Genomic DNA, 20,779 nt, shown 5'->3' with positions numbered 1-20,779 from the left:
AGCATGTGTGACCCCTCCCACCCACCCACTCCAACCTCAGTGTAGTTGGAGGCTTTCTCTATGTTTGGAATCAAATGTCCAATAGGCAGCTTTCTGTTACCAAGTCAGAAGTAAAAAGGAAGCTCTGTTAACACACCTTTACAATCACAAAGTGAAATGCTTGGGCTGCAGGGATCTTTTACAGTTCTTGCTGTCAAAAGGAGGCAGAAATAGGAGAGGTCATGGAACAAGCAGGTAGAGCTAGCTGGGGTAGGGTGGTGGTGGGGAGATGAGTGACAACAGATGGGAAGAAATGTGGCTCAAAACCTTTTAGAACATGGCTGATGGATATGGATAAATTTCTTGGCAAATGTGCTCACTTTTTTCCTGTTTAGATTTCAAAGGACGCTGGGGTTACTTTACATATTGATCTTCGTATCTCTTTAGTTCTTAACAGTGCCTCATCCATAGGCAACTCTAGAAATGAATCCTTTATCCCATTAACCCATAAGAAGAGACCTGCATTTGTACTGAAAAAAAAAAAATGTAGGGCCATTCTTTAAATACACATGAGCAACCTTGTTCTCTCCCTATTGCATAGGGCCAGCCCTGGGAAGAAACATACAACTCCAACACCTGGCCATACATATTCTCTCTCAATGGTTTTCAAGAAAAGAAAGAAAAATTAAGACAAATTAATGTAAGCACAGGGAGTCAAACTGCTGAAAAGGCAGTAATATTTGGGGAGGAAAATCTACTTTGGTTAACTGCATTTTGCCTAAGACAGAACGTAGACATTAATTATTAATTACCAACATTTCAGTATAGCACAGCCATATCTCCACCAGCCAACCTGGCAGATCTCCCGGATACCTACCAATAAGTACCAGCACCTTGTGACGTTAGCTCCATGCCATCCACTGAATTGTAGCTATCATCATCCATGATCTTGGAAAGACCAAAATCTGTGATTTTTATCTCTCCACATGCTGTACCATTTACTAAAAGAATATTACCTAAAAAGATGAAAATCTTCATGAATAAAAAGAGACTTACTAAGTAAGAGAAAAGTTCAAGGTAAAACAGACAAGAAGGGGACAACTGAACTCAAACTCTTGCACATAATAGCAAACATCTAAATTCCTGGAATAAAATGATCTGGACTCTGGATGCTGGAGGAGAGTCCTCAGTGTCTGGCTGCAAACTTCCATTTTCCAAGAATCACCTGCTAGATGTGCCAAAACCACCACTATGAGCAGTGGAAAAAAAATAGTAACTCGCCAAAATAAAATATCACTTGGACGGCTGGTCAAAAATGGTGGGAAAGTTTCATCTGAACTTTCAGTAACAATCTCTAAACCACTCTATTTAGAACAGTAGTTTCAGGACCAAAAAAAGAAAAAAAGAAAAAAACCCAAAAACCCATACAAGGGAATCAAAGCTAATACCACAGTGCCACCTACAGTTCCTATGATGAGAAAATGTATTGGATTCAGTAATGGAAAAAAACCCAATCACACAGTGGCCATCGTTTTAAAAATCACTTCATTGCAATGAATTTTGTCATTTGAATTGTATTAGAACGTTAAAGAATAGTGAATAGTGAGATTTAATATGTAGCTACCAGTAGAGGAAAGCAGAGTTAACAACTGTGCCCACCAGGAGGTAAATGGGAACCATCTTCCCAACATCCAAGCCAAACTGGTTCCAGTGGTCTACAGGGAACATATGCAGACTTCTAAAACACNGCCCCACGTTGGGCTCTGTGCTGACAGCTCGGAACCTGGAGCCTGTGTCGCTCTCTCTGCCCCTTCCCCACTCATATTCTCTATCTCAAAAATAATGAAATGTTTAATTTTTTTTTTTAATGTTTTATTTATTTCTAGGAGAGAGAGAGAGACAGCATGAGCAGGGGAGGGTCAGAGAGAGAGGGAGTCACAGACTGAAACAGGCTCCAGGCTCTGAGCTGGCAGTCAGCACAGAGCCCGACGCGGGGCTCAAACCCACGAACCGCGAGATCATGACCTGAGTGAAAGTCGGACACTTAACCGACTAAGCCACCCAGGCGCCCCAATAATGAAATGTTTAAAAAAAAAAAAAAGAGGGGGCACCTGGGTGGCTGTCGGTTAAGCATCTGACTTCAGCTCAGGTCATGATCTCATGGTTCGTGGGTTCGAGCCCCATGTCGGGCTCTGTGCTGACAGCTCAGAGCCTGGAGCCTGTTTCAGATTCCGTGTCTCCCTCTCTCTCTGACCCTCCCCTGCTCATGCTGTCTCTCTCTCTCTCTCTCTCTCTCTCTCAGAAATAAATAAAAACATTTAAAAAAGTTAACTGTAAAAAAAAAAAAAAGAGGTAAAAATTCTAACTGCCCTCTACTGTTTGCTGAGGACTACTGAAATTTGACAGTAACCATACAAAAAGATGTAAAACTGTTCGAATTTAATGAAATGGGAGGCACACCTGCAAAATAAGTCATTAATTTGGAGGCACTTTCATCGAGGAGAGGACTACTATGTAGTGTGATACGGAGCTTGCCCAGAGCAGTTCTTGCTAAATCGGGCTGACGTGGTGACCTGCCCCTGGCTCTACTGACAAGGGCACGGTTTCTCCAGAGCATTTCATCCGACTCACCCTCTCAAACCCAGCACTATGTGGCCAGGCCTCTTTCATTCCCATGCCTACCCAGGCAAAGCCAGACATTACTAGGCCTCCTAGGCTCCTGCCACATTCTCCAACTTTATCAAGTTAGAAGTCACTTATAAGACCAGAGAAAAGCCATCAATACTGTCACCTAAAAATCAGACATACCTGGTTTGAGGTCATAGTGTATGATGGGAGGTTTTATTTCATTTAAGTACTTTAAAGCATTCACAATCTGCATGATAATGGATCGGGCCTCTTTCTCCGACATTAATTTGTGCTGTTTCAGGTAGAAGTCCAGATCATTTCCCTCACAGTACTCTAATACTGTACAAAACCTAAAGACAAATAAACCAACATTTGACTGTGGGAAACAGCAAGCAGATCAAGACTAACTAAACCAGCCCCAGTAAAAACTTCAGGCAATTAGCTTCTTGCTCTGTACTTCTTTGTTCCTTAAGGTATTCTTCTCTTCTTTATTCAGTATTAGCTATCTGAGTGGTTGCCCAGGAAGGAAACTGCTTTCTCTCCCGGTGAAGAGCCTTCTTACGCTCCACACTGGAATCTGTTGTGCTACAAGGCACCTGCACATACCTCCTCTTAAATCTAGACTGCAAGAACGCTGACAAGAACTATAATGTATTTAAGCTACGTATCTTTTCAGAGGGGTCTCCTACACACTCCCACACCGTGCTCCAGTCCTACAAGCATACTGTGCTCAAGTATACAATTCTCAATGTGAACATTTCAAATGACCCTAAGTGCTGACAGTGAAAAAGAATCTAGGGTTTGCCCAGGTCCCAAGAACTGGATTCATGTCATATCTCCTGACAGTTTGGCACAATACTGAATATAATTGCTGTTTGCTAACCACAAGAAGTAAGAGAACTTTTACAAGTACAGTATCCGTGGTTCTAACAAATGTGCTACTGCATAGTGTGAGTTTTTTCCTTCACTGTATCAATTCATCATAGACCCAAATTTAAAACTACATATCATTTGTGGCATGAAGGGTCATGTGTTTATCTTCCAAGGCAATTATAAACTGAAGTAATAAGGCTTCCTGAATTGTTTGAGTATTCCTGAGAGAAGACCTTTTAAACTACCCTAAGCTGTGACAATATGGTTGTATCACTCAGGGTCTAGTCAGGAAATAAAAACCACCTGAGTATTTAAAACAGAGAGGTTTTAATTCAGGGAACTGATCACATGGATGATGGAAGAGCTGAGAGGATGAACTGGCCAGGAGGCACCCCAGAGATCATCCAGAACAGGAAGCCATTAGCACCCTGGGGCCAGAGGGCGGAGATGGTGCAACCTGAACCCAGGGTCACCAAGAGAGAAGGCAATCACAGCGGGGAGAGGGAAGAGTGTCTCTACCCACCACCAACTCAGTCTCCCCGGTGGCTGAGCCCAGCTGAACAACTGTCACAGGAGCCTGGTAGAACAGCCTACAAGGGTCAACTTCCCTAAGATGCAGAACAGGGTATGGGGGAGAAGCAGACCGGAGAGCAAACAGGCTCAGGACAAGCACCATGGCCTCCGGGAAAAAGCACCGCAGTGAAAGGTGGACATACACAGTCCTGCCGGATCCCCGAACTGAACAGTTTATGTTTCTGATGAAGCATACTAGGGCACGCTAGCACCCTATTTGAGAATGAATATCAAAAATTTATGTATTCTCTGATCTGAGATACAGATTCTCATGTTTATTGGATGTATTCTTTGATCCAAGTACAAGCTTAAAATGTCACTTTAACACCCAAACAACTCTCAGAATATTTTCTAAAATGATGTCTAAAAGTCATCACACACACAACAGGAAAAACAAAATAAACAACTCAAGAACAGCACACATCTAAATCAATTTCTCAAATTAGTTCAAAGTATATATACAATTTGAAACTGCAGATAATCCAAGTCATTCTCCTTATTTTTTATTTTTTTTGTTATTGGGGTGGGGGGTTTTGTTATGGGGGGAGGGCCAGTGGTCTACCTAATACTCAAGGGATTTAATCAACCTTAGAGACCTGTTCTCTAACTAGATATTCTTCTAAACTCCATCCACGCTAAACACACACTGACTATGCCTGGTTCAAGGGCCACACTTCTGGAAAGGGGACATCTCTGGGCAGATGGAAAAAGGGATAATACATGCTTCCAAAGGGAATGAAGGTCTGCCGTTTGGGAAACATTTCTAAATGTGGGGTGGTTCGTGGCATAGCAGTCTCTGAGACAGCTACTGTTTGGAACAGGCCCGAGTGCCTAGACTCACCCTGGAAGGCTAAGAGGAATACCTGCTGGCTAGACCCTGTTCTCCTGACTCTGAAGTTCAGACGCCTACAGAGAAAATGTTTCCAGATGCTGAAATATTCCTAAGCTCCTGGGTAAACCCTGAGGTGACAGAGCTTACCTATACCCAGTAATGAAATACAACAATGCCTAGGGAATTAAAGATCTTAGGCAAGTCATTTCACTTTTCTGGTCCTCAAACTTCCATCTATACAATGAGAAAGATGCACTGAGATCCCTTCCAGCTCTAACTACAGGCCTGTGAGGCTATGCTGTCTCAGGCAGCACTGGGGTATGCCTTCATTTGTGCCACGTTCATTCCCATTCTATGATAAATCACATTGTTGGTACTTCTTTAAAAGACCCGTCACCGTTCATCAGAATCTCCAGGGTGGGGCAGAGGCTCTCTCGTACAGTCCACACTCACTGGTGCACGTCAGAGGCAGCTGGCCACCAACTTGTGACAGTTACCAAGAGCTGACAGTTAAATTTTCAGGAATTTTATGAGCTGGTTATTAAGCCACTGGTAGGATGCAAGGACAAACAAAAGGTGGTATATTCATACAATGGAGTATATTTGGTCAGGAAAAGGAATGAAGTACTGATACACGCTACAACAAGGAATCTTGAGAAAACATCATGTCAAATGAAAGAAGCCAGTCATAAAACTCCATATACTACATGAGTGATTCATATACAAGTCCAGACTAGGAAATCTATAGAGACGACCAAAAAAAAAGACTAGTGGCTTCTTAGGGCTGGGAGTGGGATAGAAGAATAAGGGGGTAATAGCAAAAGGTATGGGGTTTCTTTGTGAGGTAGTGAAAATGTTCTAAAAATGACTATGGCAATGACTGCAGATCTGTGAATATACTAAAGGCCTTGAACTGTATACTTTAAGTGGGTGAACTATATGGCATTTAAATAATATCTCAATAAAGCAATAAAGCTGTTCTATTTTTTAAGTTAGTACCTTGAAACTGAACCTGTTGAGAAATGTATTATCACAGAAATTGTCAAATACTACATATTAGCCCTATTCCTCCCCAACCCAAGCTTACTGTTAAACACAACTATACAAGTACTGTGGCTAAGAGACGTATTTGGCCCAAACATGAATTCACACAGGATCACCTGCCCATAAATAAATGCACTTGGTTCCCTCAGAGAGTATTTTCTTGACCCAGATTTAAGCTCTATTTCATGAGTAGTCAACACACTGGAAGAAAACAGTATCAACTACTAAGCTAAAATGGCACGGTACTTACGAGTCAGTGTCCAGTGAAAAGTAATCATACAGCTTAACTATTCTGGGATGATCCAGTTCTTTGTGAATCCGGTATTCCCTACACGCGTGCCTGTAAACAAAGTGGAAAATTAACATTTTGTATTTCGGACTGTCTTTTAGACCTCTAAAAGGATACTTCTACATATTCTCTCACTTTTCCTTGTTTCTGCCTATTCATTCCATTCAGGTCTGGCTGACCCTGGTATCTTCCCTCATCCTGTTTTCACTATTAGTATCCACCAAGCTGTTGAGAAAATAGTAGAGGCTCAAATATTGTTGAATGAATGGATGTCAATCTTTTCAAGTTCATTCTATCACAGTCTCACCTGTTTTATATTTATGCCCAAATATCATAAAGACAGCTTTTTCTCTCTCCTCAAAAACTTCCTATCTCTTAAGTGTTTATGGGGATACATCAAGGAAATCAATTTTAGCATGTAAACTCCTTGGGTAAAAGGATTACTGACTGTATAAGGCAATTAGTAGTATTCTGTATTTGTTTTTAAACTCTCCTTACAAAAAGAACTTAAAGGGGTGCCTGGGTGGCTCAGTTGGTTGAGTGGCCGACTTCGGCTCAGGTCATGATCTGACAGCTCAGGAGTTCGAGCCCCGCATTGGGCTCTGTGCTGACAGCTCAGAGCCTGGAGCCTGCTTCGGATTCTGTGTGTGTGTGTCTCTCTCTCTGCCCCTCCCCTGCTCATGCTCTGTCTCTCTGTCTCTCAAAGATAAAGAAATATTTTAAAAAATTTAAAAAACAAACAAACAAAAAGAACTTAAAGGGCCATCAGCTTTACTTTCTCCTAAAAAAATGTGAAACTGATAGAAAATTATGAAGTCCTAGTTTTCTTGGAATGAGAATTTACACATATACATATTAACATCTTTTTTATTAAGTACTTTTCCAATTTAAAATCATTTAACGAGATTAGGAACAAAAAATATACTATATAATCTGACATAGTTATTGAGTTTTAAAAGAATAGAACATGTTTATTCAATATCATTACTAACAAATTTTTAAAGTGTTTAGTTCTTATTTACAAAGATAGGAATAGAAAATTCTTATATTTTAAGTAATCTAGTATCATTTATTTTGGGGCATTTTCTTATAAGGCAAGATCAGAAAAGAGAAACTTTCCAGAGTATGGTAAAATACAATTAAGGTGACGGTTCCTGAAACTGGTGTATCCCAGTATGTCAAAAAAAAAAAAAAAAAAAAAAAAAAAAAAAAAAAAACAAAATACCCAACTAAAGAAAAGCCGAGGAAACAATCAGGGCAAGGAGGAGAGAGGAACAAGAATCTAAAAGAAATGAAAAAGTATTTTTCCCGAATGGAAACGGAGCCTGACGAGGCTTATTTTTTAAGCTGACACTTTTGGCAATGTTTGCTTCTTCTGATACTTCATTTCATCATCTTTATGTCTTTCTGAACAGGAAAGACAGCCAGCACTTAGGCCGAGAAGGGTCAGGACACCACTACTCTGGGACCTGGAAACCTGGCTGCAAGAATCCCAGCTGCGTTAACGCCACTTCTCTGGGCTTCCCCATCGCTGCACCGGATGGACTGGAGGTGTCCGAGGACGCTCCCTGGAGACCCAGGCCTCCGGAGCCCCGGTGCAGACGCTGAGCAAATGTAGCTCTGGCCCAGCTCCTCATTCCACCTACTAAGCAGCAACACACGTGTCCTTTTCGTATATCAAGATCCCACGTAATAGTTCGTTCAGTAAAATTCAGATGATGCTGTTAACAAAAACCAAGTTTAGAAAGCTAGGGACTAACCAGATAACCGTTCATGCCATTTCTTACTCTAACATACTAAAAATCTACAGTTCTCTGTCCTTCTGTTTTAACTTTTCGATTTTGTTGTGCATTTCAGGGCACAGACTGATTTCTCTGTCAAGGCATAAGAAATAGAGGAAACTAAAGGAGGCAAAACTTAAGAACCAAAAGAAGGGTCATTTAAAGTCTCGCCAGCTAAGGACATTTGCTGCATCCCGGAGCATGGGGCACACTCTCCTAGCATCACATGAGGCTTAGGCCCACTTCTTGAGCTTCATCAGGCAAGACAGTGGCTCTTCCATATCCGTCATATGTTCAGCTTTTCATTTAGCATCCCAGGGATAATGCACTACAGAAACCTTAATTAGAAACTGGAGCCACCTGGGTGGCTCAGTTGGTTAAGCATCGGACTTCGGCTCAGGTCATGATCTCACGGTTCGTGGGTTCGAGCCCCGCGTCGGGCTCTGTGCTGACAGCTAGCTCAGAGCCTGGAGCCTGTTTCAGAGTCTGTCACTCCCTCTCTCTCTGACCCTCCCCTGCTCACGCTCTCTCGCTCTCTCTCTCTCAGAAATAAATAAAAACATTAAAAAAAGAAAAAGAAACTGGAAGAACCTTATCTGCTAACATGTTAGTCTTTTACTCTTTTTTAGTGGGTATATATTCAGACTTTCAAAATGACTTCATCATAAAAAATTAGGCCATCATACATAAGTGTACACGAACTAATTCAGATAAAATTATTTCTGTGGACAGCTTTATATGAAAGGTTTTCTATTGTAGAGTTAATATGTTATTTGGGGAAGTTAGGGAACTCTTGCAAAAAAAAATCTTATAACACCTACTAATGCTTTAATGATGAAAAAGTAAAATTATCAGTTTGCTTTTTGTTTGTGGGAGAAGGAAAGGAGGTGCAGAACAGAACTCAAAATTAAACAAAACAAGCTTTTATTTTGAGTCCTTCCTCCTTTTTTACTCAAATAAATGTCTTGATTCCAGATGGGACTGGAAAGTCACTCCCACGAAAGGAAAAGCAATCAGACATTACCATACAAAAGAATAGCAGCATTTTCATATTTTATTATGTTACCACAACACTAAAGGGTACCACTTTTTAGTTTAATACTAAATTTTTTAAGGTACACTCTAAAATCTGTTATATGTTTGACATAAACCTCTGAAAGTTCAAAAGAGTTAATGACATTTTGCTAATTCACTATTATCTGTATAGCCTGTATTCATCAGTATGATTTCATATTGAGCAAAATCTTTCAAAAAAAGGTAGAAGTCCTTTAGAATTTCTCCCTAAGCGTGAATGGAGGTCTTAAGAACTTTGCACACTCCATCCCCGAGCCCCACGTGTCTGTCAGCTAGGAAGTGGCCCCTGCAGAGACGGCTCCAGAAAAGATATGTGGGTGCCATAATTCCCACCTCTGGTGAAGAGCAGAAAGGCACCACCGTGAGCTGGAGCTGCACCAGTAAAGAGCTCAGACAGCTGAAGACAACCCCTTCACTTGCTCTATGACTCTGTCTGGTAGAGAAACGTGAGGAACATACCCAACCTCTACCCATCAGCACTCAAAACAGCTTGCCAGATGTGTCATGGAAGTACATGGTCCAGGCTTCGATCCCTCACTGTTTCAAAAGGCCAAGGTGAGCAGGACCCCACCTGCAGTCACCACGGTATTCCTCAGCAGAGTTCTCTTTAGGGCCGGCCTAAAAGCTGGATGCTGTGACTAGGCCAAGTATTTGCAAATCCCAGCACAGGAACCACCTTCTCAAGGCTGGACCCTCATAAAGTCAAGTGGTTCAGAGTGGTCAGGGCACACGTAGGATACAGAACAGGCTCCAAGGATAGCTGGAAGGCATTTTTAAAGAGGAGCAAGTACCATTCCAACTCCCTACGCACTCTGAGGGTCTCAATATAAGGGGGACATTTCTCATTTATAACTGGTCAGAGCAACATGTGGCTTCCTTCTCTGAAGTGCTCCTGGCATTCACTATGGCATGCCATTCGTCCCTGCATGCCAAGTGACTGGAATGTGCTTGTAATAAAGTAACTGTTCCTCAGAAGCATCTGGACTGCAGCTGCCTGTCATGTAAGATACACACACAGGGTGTCACGCATAAACCACTCTTCATCCCTTTTCCTACCTCTGCTAAGCCCGACTTCTCTTAACGCCACAGGAACCTTCACTTCTCCGGTGCTGAGTGCCATTCAGCACAGAATAGGGGGAGTTCCTGGACCCCTGAGAAGTTACATGTACACAGCAAGAGTTGCCTTGGTCTAGGCCCCAAGAACTGTTGATGATGCAGAAATGTTTTACTTTCCCCCTGAGATTTAGAAGCCAATTAAAAGGCTATTTCAGGGCGCCTAGGTGGCTCAGTCGGTTAAGCGTCTGACTTGATTTTCGCTCTGGTCAGGTCATGATCTCATGATTTGTGGGTTCAAGCCCCGCATCAGGCTCTGCGCTGACGGTATGGAGCCTGCTTAGGATTCTTCCTCTCTCTCTGCCCCTTCACCACTTGTGGCCCCCCCAAAATAAAATAAACTTTAAAATTAAAAAAAAAGAAGGCCACTTCAAAGTCCACTGCTTTTTTTCCTTCAAAGTACAACTTGTAAGAAAAGACAAAACTTTCATAGAGAGGAGGGGAGAAAGGAGGTGAGTTGTTTAAATTAAAAGTGGATGTCTTCTCCTTCCAGGGTTAGGACATGTCTAATTCAGTGCTTGTGTCTACAATAAGGAAACAATACAAAGCCTAGTGGGGATCCTAATAGCAAATCAGTTATGCATGGCCTCCAAGGGGCCTCCAAACTGAATGAGCCATGAATTCCAACCTTCTGAAGCTTGGGGTGGGGTGGGGGAAACAAGCAAAACCTGCCATTAGTGGATCAAAGAAATTTACACCTGTACATGTAATAATTATTCATTCTATTCATTCTATTCAAGAAGTCACCCTCCAGCCCTTCTCCTAACAGACAGGAGGGGCGCCAGCCAGTGGCATTCAGGACCCTGAGCACAGAGAATCCGGAGGGGAAACTGAGGGGGAGGGGGACACAGCACTGAGAAACTGAATGTCAAACAAGCACCACTGCAGTCAAAAGGGGACCCCAGGTGCCCCACCTCCCCATTTCCTCCATGAAGAAATGACTGAACGGTCAGGGAAAAGCCCTGCTCAGAGCCCCTCAGGATGCCCAGGCACTGACGGAACTCCATCATCTGCTTTCTACAGACAGCGAGACGGTTCCCGAGGCTTTACTTGCTTACTGTAGCTAATGTTACACACACAATGGAAAGGGAGGTTGAAGAGCATGGGTTTTGGATTAAGGGAAGTCTAGATTTAAGTACCAGCTCAGACATTTCTTCACTATTACTCAAATTCTGTTAAGTTTCAATATGCTCATCAGTAAGATGGAAAACCTCTTCACTCTCCCAGGACAGTCATAAGGATTAAATGAACAACAATAACGCGTGTACAGCTGTTAGCACAGTGCTCAAACTACAGCTGCTCCTACCAAATTTTGAAAAATCAGATGCTTTAGGACCACTTACTTGTGGTAATTCTCCTTTTTCTCATCTCTCCAGTTTTTATTTAACTGGTGAATTTTCACAGCTACATATCTTTGTTCTGTTAGATCAAATGCCTGCAAAGAAAAGGGATAAATTATGTTCTGGATAAATGCTAACAAGAATTATAGGCAAAAAATGGACTCGAAGCTTTTATTTAACACATCCATGATTCAAAACCAGAAATGCATTATAAAATAAATACAACAGTGGATGATAACACATCACATACTTGTTTCAGAGTTGCAACCATTCTCTTGAAACTTGTGATCAGATAATTTAGAAGTCTCCAGACGCACTGGCACCAAGGGGCTTAGGAAACAACCCAGTACAGAGCACAAACAGCACAACAGCCTGCACCTACCAGTCACCTCCAAACAGTTCACTCTGCGGACATCATCCACCCTCTCTAGGACCTCACTCCCCTTGGGCTATATTGCCCCTCTGCTGACACTGGGACAGGACACTTCTGAAATGCTGGGGACACACACTATCGGCTCCTTGAGAAATAACCCCTCCAGATACACCTCTTCACTGTTTGTTTAGAAAATAACCTCGTAATTTGTTATACTGTGTTTATTAAAATACAAATAAAAGAACAGCCCTGCCTTTAGCCCCACCCATATGACGGGAAAATAAAAAGCAGTTTTTGATGCCAACATGTCTAAAGTCAGTCACACCAGGTCACTTCTCCAGCACTGTCCAAAGAAAGGGACATACTTTCCCCCAAGGACCGCCACTGCTGGAAAATCCTGTATCAGCTAGGTAGTGCTGGATCACAGGGGGTAGGAAACAGGTGGGTTTGTGAGGATGCTGGGTATAAGTCTCAGTTGGTAAAGCGAGTAGTATTTTAACATAACAGGGTAGTTCTATACAAAAGAACTCCTTTGGAATGAATAGTTTTTCTTGTTTTTAAAGTTGAAATGAGGGGCAGTTGGGTGGCTTGGGGTTAAGCCTCAGACTCTTGATTTTGGCTCAGGTCATGGTCTCATATCGTTTCTAGGATTGAGCACCACGTTGGGCTCTGCGCTGATAACGTGGAGCCTGCTTGGGATTCTCTCTCTTTGCCCTTCCCCTGAGTAGGCTCTCTCTCAAAATAAACTTTAAAAAAAATTAAGGTTCAGATAAGAAACTTAATACTCCAGTTCCAGCACTATCACCGTCTAGCTACCAGTTTCCATAAATGTTATGAATAGATGAAAGCAACAGGCACAGGAATAGCCATGACTACTGTTCTATGGACCTTTTAAAATGTAAGCTACCTGTAGGAAAGCACTAACTGTAAGAGACGGTTACTTACACAAAAAACTTCTAATTTATACTAAATTTAAACCAGAATTTTTTAAACATAAAAACTACACAACTCAAACAGAATACATTATCTCACAAAAATGGAAACTTCTGAACTCTACTTTTCTCACAGACCCAGAAGTCCACCTGCAAGCTTATAGAACATCACACCTTTGCTGCAGAAAACCATTTCAAGCCATTAAAAGCCAGATCAAATATCACCTAATTTGTAAAAGCACTAATGATACTACAAGTATCTTTCTGTCCATCTACTACACCATATTTCTGAATCCAAGACACCATGATCCACCACTGATTTAAGAAGGGCTTCTGGAGAGTGGAGAAGAACAAAAAACAAATCGCTACATGGAATTTACACATCATTGGAAGACGCACCTAAATTTCAGGAATGTTAACATGTATAAGGAACACACTGGAAAAAAATAGGATGAAGAAATCACTAACAAGTAACTGGGAAGCAACAAGAACAAATGCTGATGATTTTAAAAAAGCATCTGTTTCACTTGTGAATTTACAGCCAAAAGAATTAAAAGCAAGGCCTCTATGAGGTATGTGCACATGCATGTTCAAAGCAGCACTATTCACTACAGACCAGGAGAGGAAGCAACCCCAACACCCACTGCCAGATGACTGGACAAAGATAATGAAGTATATGCATACAATGCAATATTATTCAGCCTTTAAAGAAGGAAATCCTATCACATCAACGTGGATAAGCTTTGAGAACATTATGCTGAGTCAACTGAACCAGTCACAAAAAGTCAAATACTGTGATTCCACTTATACAGGTATCTAAAGGTAGTCAAATTCACTGAAACAGAAAGTTTCAGAATGGCAGTCACCAGGGGCTGAGAAAGGAGACTTATTGATTAATAGGTATTGATAAATGGGTAAAGTTTCAGTTTTCCAAGATGAAAAAACTCTGGAGATCTGTTTTACAACAATATAAATTATACCTAACACTACTAAATTGTACACTTAAAAATGATTATGATGGTAAATTTTGTTCTTGTACTACAATTTTAAAAATTACCAAACATAAAAAATACACTCAGTATTTGATTCAAGAATGAAAACAAAAACAAAGCAAAAGGAAGGAAATATTAAAAGCAAAAGTTAATGAAAAAAATCAAAAAGTAGACTTGATAAACAAAACGAAAAGTTGATTCTTAGGGAAAAAAACCATTGACTCAGCTCTGACCTATCACTCAAGAGATATAAAAATAAACACTTCAGAGGTGCCTGGGTGGCTCAGTCCAACTTTAGTTCCGTCATGATCTTACTAGTAGTGAGTTTTGAGGCCCACGTCGGGATCTGTACTGACAATTTGCAGCGTGGAGCCTGGAGCCTGCTTCAGATTCTGTCTCCATCTCTTTGCCCTTCCCCTACTCTCACGCTCTGTCTTTCTCTCTCAAAAAGTAAAAAATTAAAAATGAATAAAAATAAACATTTAATAAAAAAGAGAAAAAACTAAGGTATGGATGATATATTTTTTTAATGTTTGTTTATTTATTTTGAGAGAGAAAGAGACAGAGAGAACATGAGCTTGAGAGTAGAGGAGGGGCAGAAAGGGAGAGAAAGAAAATCCCAAGCAGGCTCTACACTGTCAACACAGAGCTAGACACAAACGAACCATGAGACGATGACTTGAGCTGAAACCTAGAGTCGGACACTTAACTGACTGAGCCATGCAAGATGCCCCATGGATGACATTTTTAAATCAAGGTAAAATAGGGGATCTTCCAGGAAAATTATCAAAACTGACTTAAGAAGGGGGAGAAAATCTGAATAAATCAATATTCGTAAAAGGAACTGAAAAGGTGATCAAAATGTTTTCCTCTACAACGACATCTACCCATGTGATTCTGAGTCTACTCTAACTTTTAAGGAGGCAACAATTCCTATGCAATGCATTCCAGGGCATGGGAAAAAAGAAATTTCACCACTTACTCTGGATAACTAGGATATAAAAGCTAAACAATGATACCTGCACACAAAAGAGGAGTATGGGCCAGTTGCACTTATGAACACAGATAAAAAATATAAATATAAATACTAAAAAATCAAACCCAACAGTACACTAAAAATAATATTCTCATTCTGGAAGTGGACAGTAATAGTTGTACAACGTTATGAATATACTTAATGCAAATGAATTGTACACTTAAAATGGTAAATTTTTTAATATATCATCAGAGTAAAAATTAACACAAAGAAAATTGTCAAATCATTATGTTGTATACCTGAAACAAATATATCATGTATGCCAACTAAACTTCAATCAAAAAACATATATACACATATATACATATATAGAGAGAGACACTAATGGTTACATAAAATAGTTATTTTTTAACGCAATAAAAAATATGAGGGGTGGTGTATGCCTGGGTGGCTCAGTCAGTAGAGTGTGCAACTCTTGACTGCGGGGTTGTGAGTTCAGTCCCCACATTGGTTATAGAGATCACTTAAAAATAAAATATTTAGGGTGCCTAAGTGGCTCAGTCGATTAAGTGTTGAACTTCAGCTCAGGTCTTGATCTCACAGTTCATGAGTTCAAGCCCCGCGCTGGGCTCTGTGCTGACAGCTCAGAGCCTGGAGCCTGCTTTGGATTCTGTGTCTCCCTCTCTTTCTGTCCCTACCCTGCTCATGCTCTGTCTCTCTCTCAAAAATGAATAAACATTTAAAAAAAAATTAATAATTAAAATATTTAAAAATAAATAAATATAAAATATTTTTTAAAAGAAAGGGAGGTACAGAACTAGTTTTTACTGTTTTTATCTGAAATGAACACATTATTTTGCTCAATTTCCCAAATATAAATTCAGAGGGCATAACATAAATCCCAACAGTGAAGGCTGCACTTCAGGAAAAGGGAATTCACAGGGCTAGGCAGTAAAGACCATTTAATAAACCGACTCTGCATGTAAAATCCTGGTGCCAGAAACACCTACAGAAACAAGGTGATGACTGGTGAGCATGTTATGGAGCTGCAGCTATACTGAAAACCTGCTGAATTTCTCCTTTAGTACAAATCAACTAGAGGCACAGTGGTCTGACCCTCACCGGCCCTGCTGAAGTCAGGATGCTTCTTCAGGATCCCAGGGCTACTTACCACTCTTAGAAGAGGAGAACTTCTTAAAAATAAGAAGCAGGTTTTCAAATAAGAATTAACTTTAATGCATCTTTTTTTTTTTTTTTTTTTTCACAAGAATAAAAGTAACACATGGTTATTTCTTTAGAAAAAAAGTTTTGGGGTGCCTGGGTGGCTCCATTAGTTGAGCATCCAGCTNCTTTTTTTTTTTTTTTTTTTTTAATCACAAGAATAAAAGTAACACATGGTTATTTCTTTAGAAAAAAAGTTTTGGGGTGCCTGGGTGGCTCCATTAGTTGAGCATCCAGCTTCGGCTCAGGTGATGATCTCACAGTTCGTGGGTTCAAGCTCCGCATCGGGTTCTGTACTGACCGCTCGGAGCCTGGAGCCTGTTTCAGATTCTGTGTCTCCCTCTCTCTCTGCCCCTCCCCCACTCGTGCTCTGTGTCTCTCAAAAAAAAACCAAACATTAAAAAAATGTTTGGGGGAAGGGAGCAGAGAGAGAGAGGGAGACACAGAATCTGAAGCAGGTTCCAGGCTCTGAGCTGTCAGCACAGAGCCCAACATGGGGCTCAAATTCACGAACCGCGAGATCATGACCTGAGCCAAAGTCAGACACTTAACCAACTGAGCCAACCAGGTGCCCCCATACTTATTTCTAACAAATGTGGGGCAGGAAGTACAGAAACAGAATAAAAACCACCATAATTTCATAAAGAGCACTGTTTTTCCTTCCTGGGTTTTTTTTTGTTTGTTTGTTTTTTTAATTTTCCAAACTTGAAAACAAGGCAAAATACTGTATCCTGCCTTAGGAAGTTTGTGAATTTCAACCAATAGATAGCAACCCACAATTATCACTATTCTTAATATTCTCCAAGTCAGTAATAACCAATAATTTAATCCTTAGTCTTTGTATCCAGTTTCTTACACTTACCTTGTAAACTTCACTGAAACCTCCTCTACCCAAAAGATGTAACAACAAATATCTGTCATTTAGCGTTGGATGATCTTTAAATCTGTGGAAACAGGGAATACAGAACATCCTGAGGTCAAGGACCACACAATCTTCCAGATTCACTGGGAGAAATTCCTGGAATATGTAACATGCTATACACATGATTATAGCTGCTACTAATAGTTTGGTAACACCACCCACCAAAAGAGCTAATTGTGAACATGAAGTAAGTTACCTAGTTCAGAGACACCACATGAAAACGAGGAATGGCACTGGCTATAGAGCCATAAGGTCCAGCTGCTAGCACAGCCACAACTGGGCCTGTGACCCCTGTTGACCTTTCTGCTTTCTGCCTGGCTATGAAGTGAACAGGGTACAGACTACAGGAGATCAGGGATTTTCAAAGTGTGCTACTCAGTTCCTCCAAAGTATTCAAAAGCCACCTGTTCCCACCATTCCAAAATTAATACAATAAAATTCCAAGATATTTTACATGGCCTTAAAAACAGATCTGATTATAAAGTAAGTCCCATGTTCTATGTATGCTCATTTTCCCTCTTCGAGACAGTCTCATGATAGAATTGTTTCTGCCACAAAGGATTCCACCTTGTGTTGTTTTCTAACAATAAGACAAAGACAAGAGAGATTCTGAAAAATAACTTTAAAACTATTTCTACCTGGCTCCTGAGCTTAAATAGCTCCAATCCTAGAAAAACGATTTTACTGAGACAGTGGGATGGCTGAAGAGAGGGGCGCCGCTGCTGCGTGGTGGTCAGCCTGGAGTCCCACGGCAAGTTCAGCTCTTTGTTTAGTCACACAGTTGTGGGTTCCTGGTCAAGTCAACTTAATTTTTTTGGGCTATCGCGAAGACAGCTTAAGGGCACTTAGCTCTATACCTGACACATACAGAGTGCTCGGTCATGGTAGCTGCTATGGCCTGCCACCTTACAGAAAGAAAAACCCACGGTTCACACTGGCCCAACAAAAAAAACACAAGCAATAGCTAGGTCCAAAAAAATCATTTTTCAGGGTCAGAAAAACATAGGAAAGAAAAGATTACAAACTGAAGCTATTTCCCATTTTAATCTACTTTGGAGTTTCAATCCTTTAAATGGCTGATAAACAAAAGTGGGCATTCATCTACAATTAACACGCTAAACTTTAAGACAGCCTTGTTTAAGATCTCGGCACCCAAAATGACCCTGAAAGGTCATTCCAAAAGTGCCACCTCAACCCAGGAGCCTTTCCACGACACCACACTGTCGCCCACGCTTCCATTTAGCAGGGCTCTGCAGGCATCTGAAATCTGCTCCCTCCCAAACACCTACAACTGCAAAGCTATACTGTGTAGTGACCCTACTTATGTGAAAATGCTGTATGTATAGACACATATTTAACATATAAATCTAACATATATATATTTAAACTAAAGCAAGTCACAGTTGTGTTCACAAACCTGTATCACACCCTGCAATTGAGCTAACTACACTATGGAATCGTTTACCCAATTTATATTAAGCAGAAACATCATTCTAGACCGTTCAATTCATGTCAGAAAGTGTTCAGCAATCTCCAACCCAACATAATACCCCCAAGTTGCTTACTGTGAATTATCTTCATTATGTATCCTTTTTAGTTCCCTGATATGTAGATTTCTAACCCTTTCTAGCCTTTCCAGCTCTGCCTGGATCTCTGCTTCCTCCTAAAGTGAAAAGGAAAGAAACAGCTCAGAACACAGGAAACTACCTTTTCAGAATCTCATTTCAAAAACAGACATTTCTCTTTTGAAAAACTCAAGGAAAATGTTTCCTCCACAATGAAAAGGATTTTTTTTAAGAACTAGAATTTTAATAGCAAAAAACAAGCCCATAGCAAATAAATAAAATTCAAACCATACAAACAAGTACAAGTAAGAAAAAAGCCCTCTGCTGCCCTGCTCCCTCATCTCCATGCCCATTTCCCAGATGTAACTGCTGTTAAGTATCCTGTGTAAATTTTCAGAAATGTTCTCTGTATTTACCTACAGGCATATAATTGGGTTTTTGTTTGCTTGTTTTCTAAACAAAAATCAAATTCTTTATCTGGTTCTGCTCTGTAAGCATGGATTATGCTTGGCGCCTTAAGTTCCACTCATTTAACAAGATCTGAGAACCAAGTGGGAAAAACACACACCAACAGCAGTATATTAAATGCTTATTGACCACCATCACCATAAGTAGCATCTACCAAAAATGTACGGGCTGCTGAATTTAGGAGATGGGCAAGATATATTTAAGACACCTCTGTGAACATCATCAATAACAATTTTTATGTAGGTGCCTTTGTATTATAACATAGTTGGTACAAGTTTAGGCAAGATATAAGAGCTACTTTGTAATTTAAAATATTAAGAGCTTTCAGATCAAATCTGAACCACCTGCTCATACTGAATATTTAATTTTTACTCTAAGGATAACTACTTATGAAGCTTTATGAGAGATGCAGAGTTATCTACTGCTACATCATTGGTTGAAAATGTGCTCTCATTGGGTGGCTGGAGTTGACTCAAAAACTGAAAGACATGAATTCTCCCATTAGAAATACAGGATATGATGGGGAGAAGAACTCCCCAGATTTTAGCAGGTATGTCCAACTATGGCATTTGCTTTAAAACTACATGTAAAATGATTTCTCCAGACACATTTTTCTCATTATACCTACCTTTTTAAGATGACCTAGTCTTAGTTTGAAGATTTCTTCTTGTTCATGGTATTCTGCTAATGTTAACCTGGAAGATAATGGTAGAAATTCCAGTAAACTATTTGAAATTGTAGTGTGTCTGTTAAAAGAGAAATGCCAAAGCAGGCCATATGGTAAAGTCAGTTCGCTTGTTAAAATAACTAAAAGCTAGATTATCTTGCAATTTGACAAAAGAAAACTTCTGTGATTTATTAGATGTGACATGAAGAAAGGAAGCTAATTTGTAAAGAAAAAAGAGAAAAATAAATGAGCTTATATTTTTACATTATTTATAAAATGAGTTTCATCTATACAAACTCAGATGAAAATCCACTGGGAGAGGTAGCCAAAAATTACATGCCTGAACTTTTTTTTTTTTTTGAAGAGACAGTAATAATAAAAAGCCAATGGATTTGATGATTTCTGAGAACCTCTTAAGACTCTGATACCATGATAACAAGGAGTAGAACAACATAGAGGAAGGGTCCAGGATTTGGAGTCTGAGGTCTAGGGTTCAAAGTGCAACTCAGGCCAAGGGCCTGAGTCACATTGTCCAAGGGTCACATTGACCTTGGACAAGCAACTTTTTAACTTGTCTCAGTTTCTTAAAACTGCAGCATGCAATTGTCCCAAGAAAGCTGTTGTGACTACCAAGTGAGAATGTGAAATAATCCCTAGTTGCAAAATGGTATTTGAATACAATTCTCAAAGGGCTGACCTGATGGGTAGTCACTTGTTGTGTTCCACCTACTCCAATCATAACTTTGTATCTTAAGAATGAGCATTTAATAAGCGATAGCTTACTCCGCCATCTTCATCTCCTTCACATTCTAGAAGCACACACATAGACTTAGATGTCACTGTTCAGCTGTATTCCAAAGAACAGGAGAAAGAAGAAACAGCTATCCTATCAATCAGGAAGAGCTATGTAACGGACTTTGAGGTCTGACTAAAAGAGACTAACGAAGAAATACATCCACTAGGGCTGTTACACCTGTCCCTTCACAGAGCCAGAAGTACCTGCATCCATACTCCATATGACACCAGCAGAAAAAGGAGAAATGAAAAATTACAGTTAGAGATTCTCTCTGCCTGAAACAGGATCGATATCAGAGGTAATAATGTGACTCACTCTAAGGCTCCAGAGGACCGTTTTTG

The 20,779-nt window shown here is 40.4% G+C and overlaps 1 protein-coding gene across 2 annotated transcripts in view; it reads right to left on the bottom strand.

Moving 5' to 3' along the window:
* Positions 1-20,779, bottom strand: part of TLK2 (tousled like kinase 2) — a 116,445-nt gene that overhangs the window by 10,342 nt on the left and 85,324 nt on the right. For both annotated transcript variants that reach the window (XM_077780289.1, XM_077780291.1), the window contains 7 exons: positions 19,604-19,670; positions 18,508-18,605; positions 16,883-16,964; positions 11,530-11,621; positions 6,180-6,269; positions 2,788-2,957; positions 857-995 (listed from right to left, as the gene is read on the bottom strand). In XM_077780289.1, the coding sequence (XP_077636415.1) occupies positions 857-995; positions 2,788-2,957; positions 6,180-6,269; positions 11,530-11,621; positions 16,883-16,964; positions 18,508-18,605; positions 19,604-19,670 (738 nt within the window). The remainder of the gene's footprint in view (positions 1-856; positions 996-2,787; positions 2,958-6,179; positions 6,270-11,529; positions 11,622-16,882; positions 16,965-18,507; positions 18,606-19,603; positions 19,671-20,779) is intronic.

The sequence above is a fragment of the Crocuta crocuta genome, unplaced genomic scaffold, assembly GCF_008692635.1.
Source record: "Crocuta crocuta isolate KB4526 unplaced genomic scaffold, BGI_CrCroc_1.0 scaffold288, whole genome shotgun sequence".
NCBI lineage: Eukaryota > Metazoa > Chordata > Mammalia > Carnivora > Hyaenidae > Crocuta > Crocuta crocuta.
This window is presented reverse-complemented; position numbering and strand designations above follow the sequence as displayed.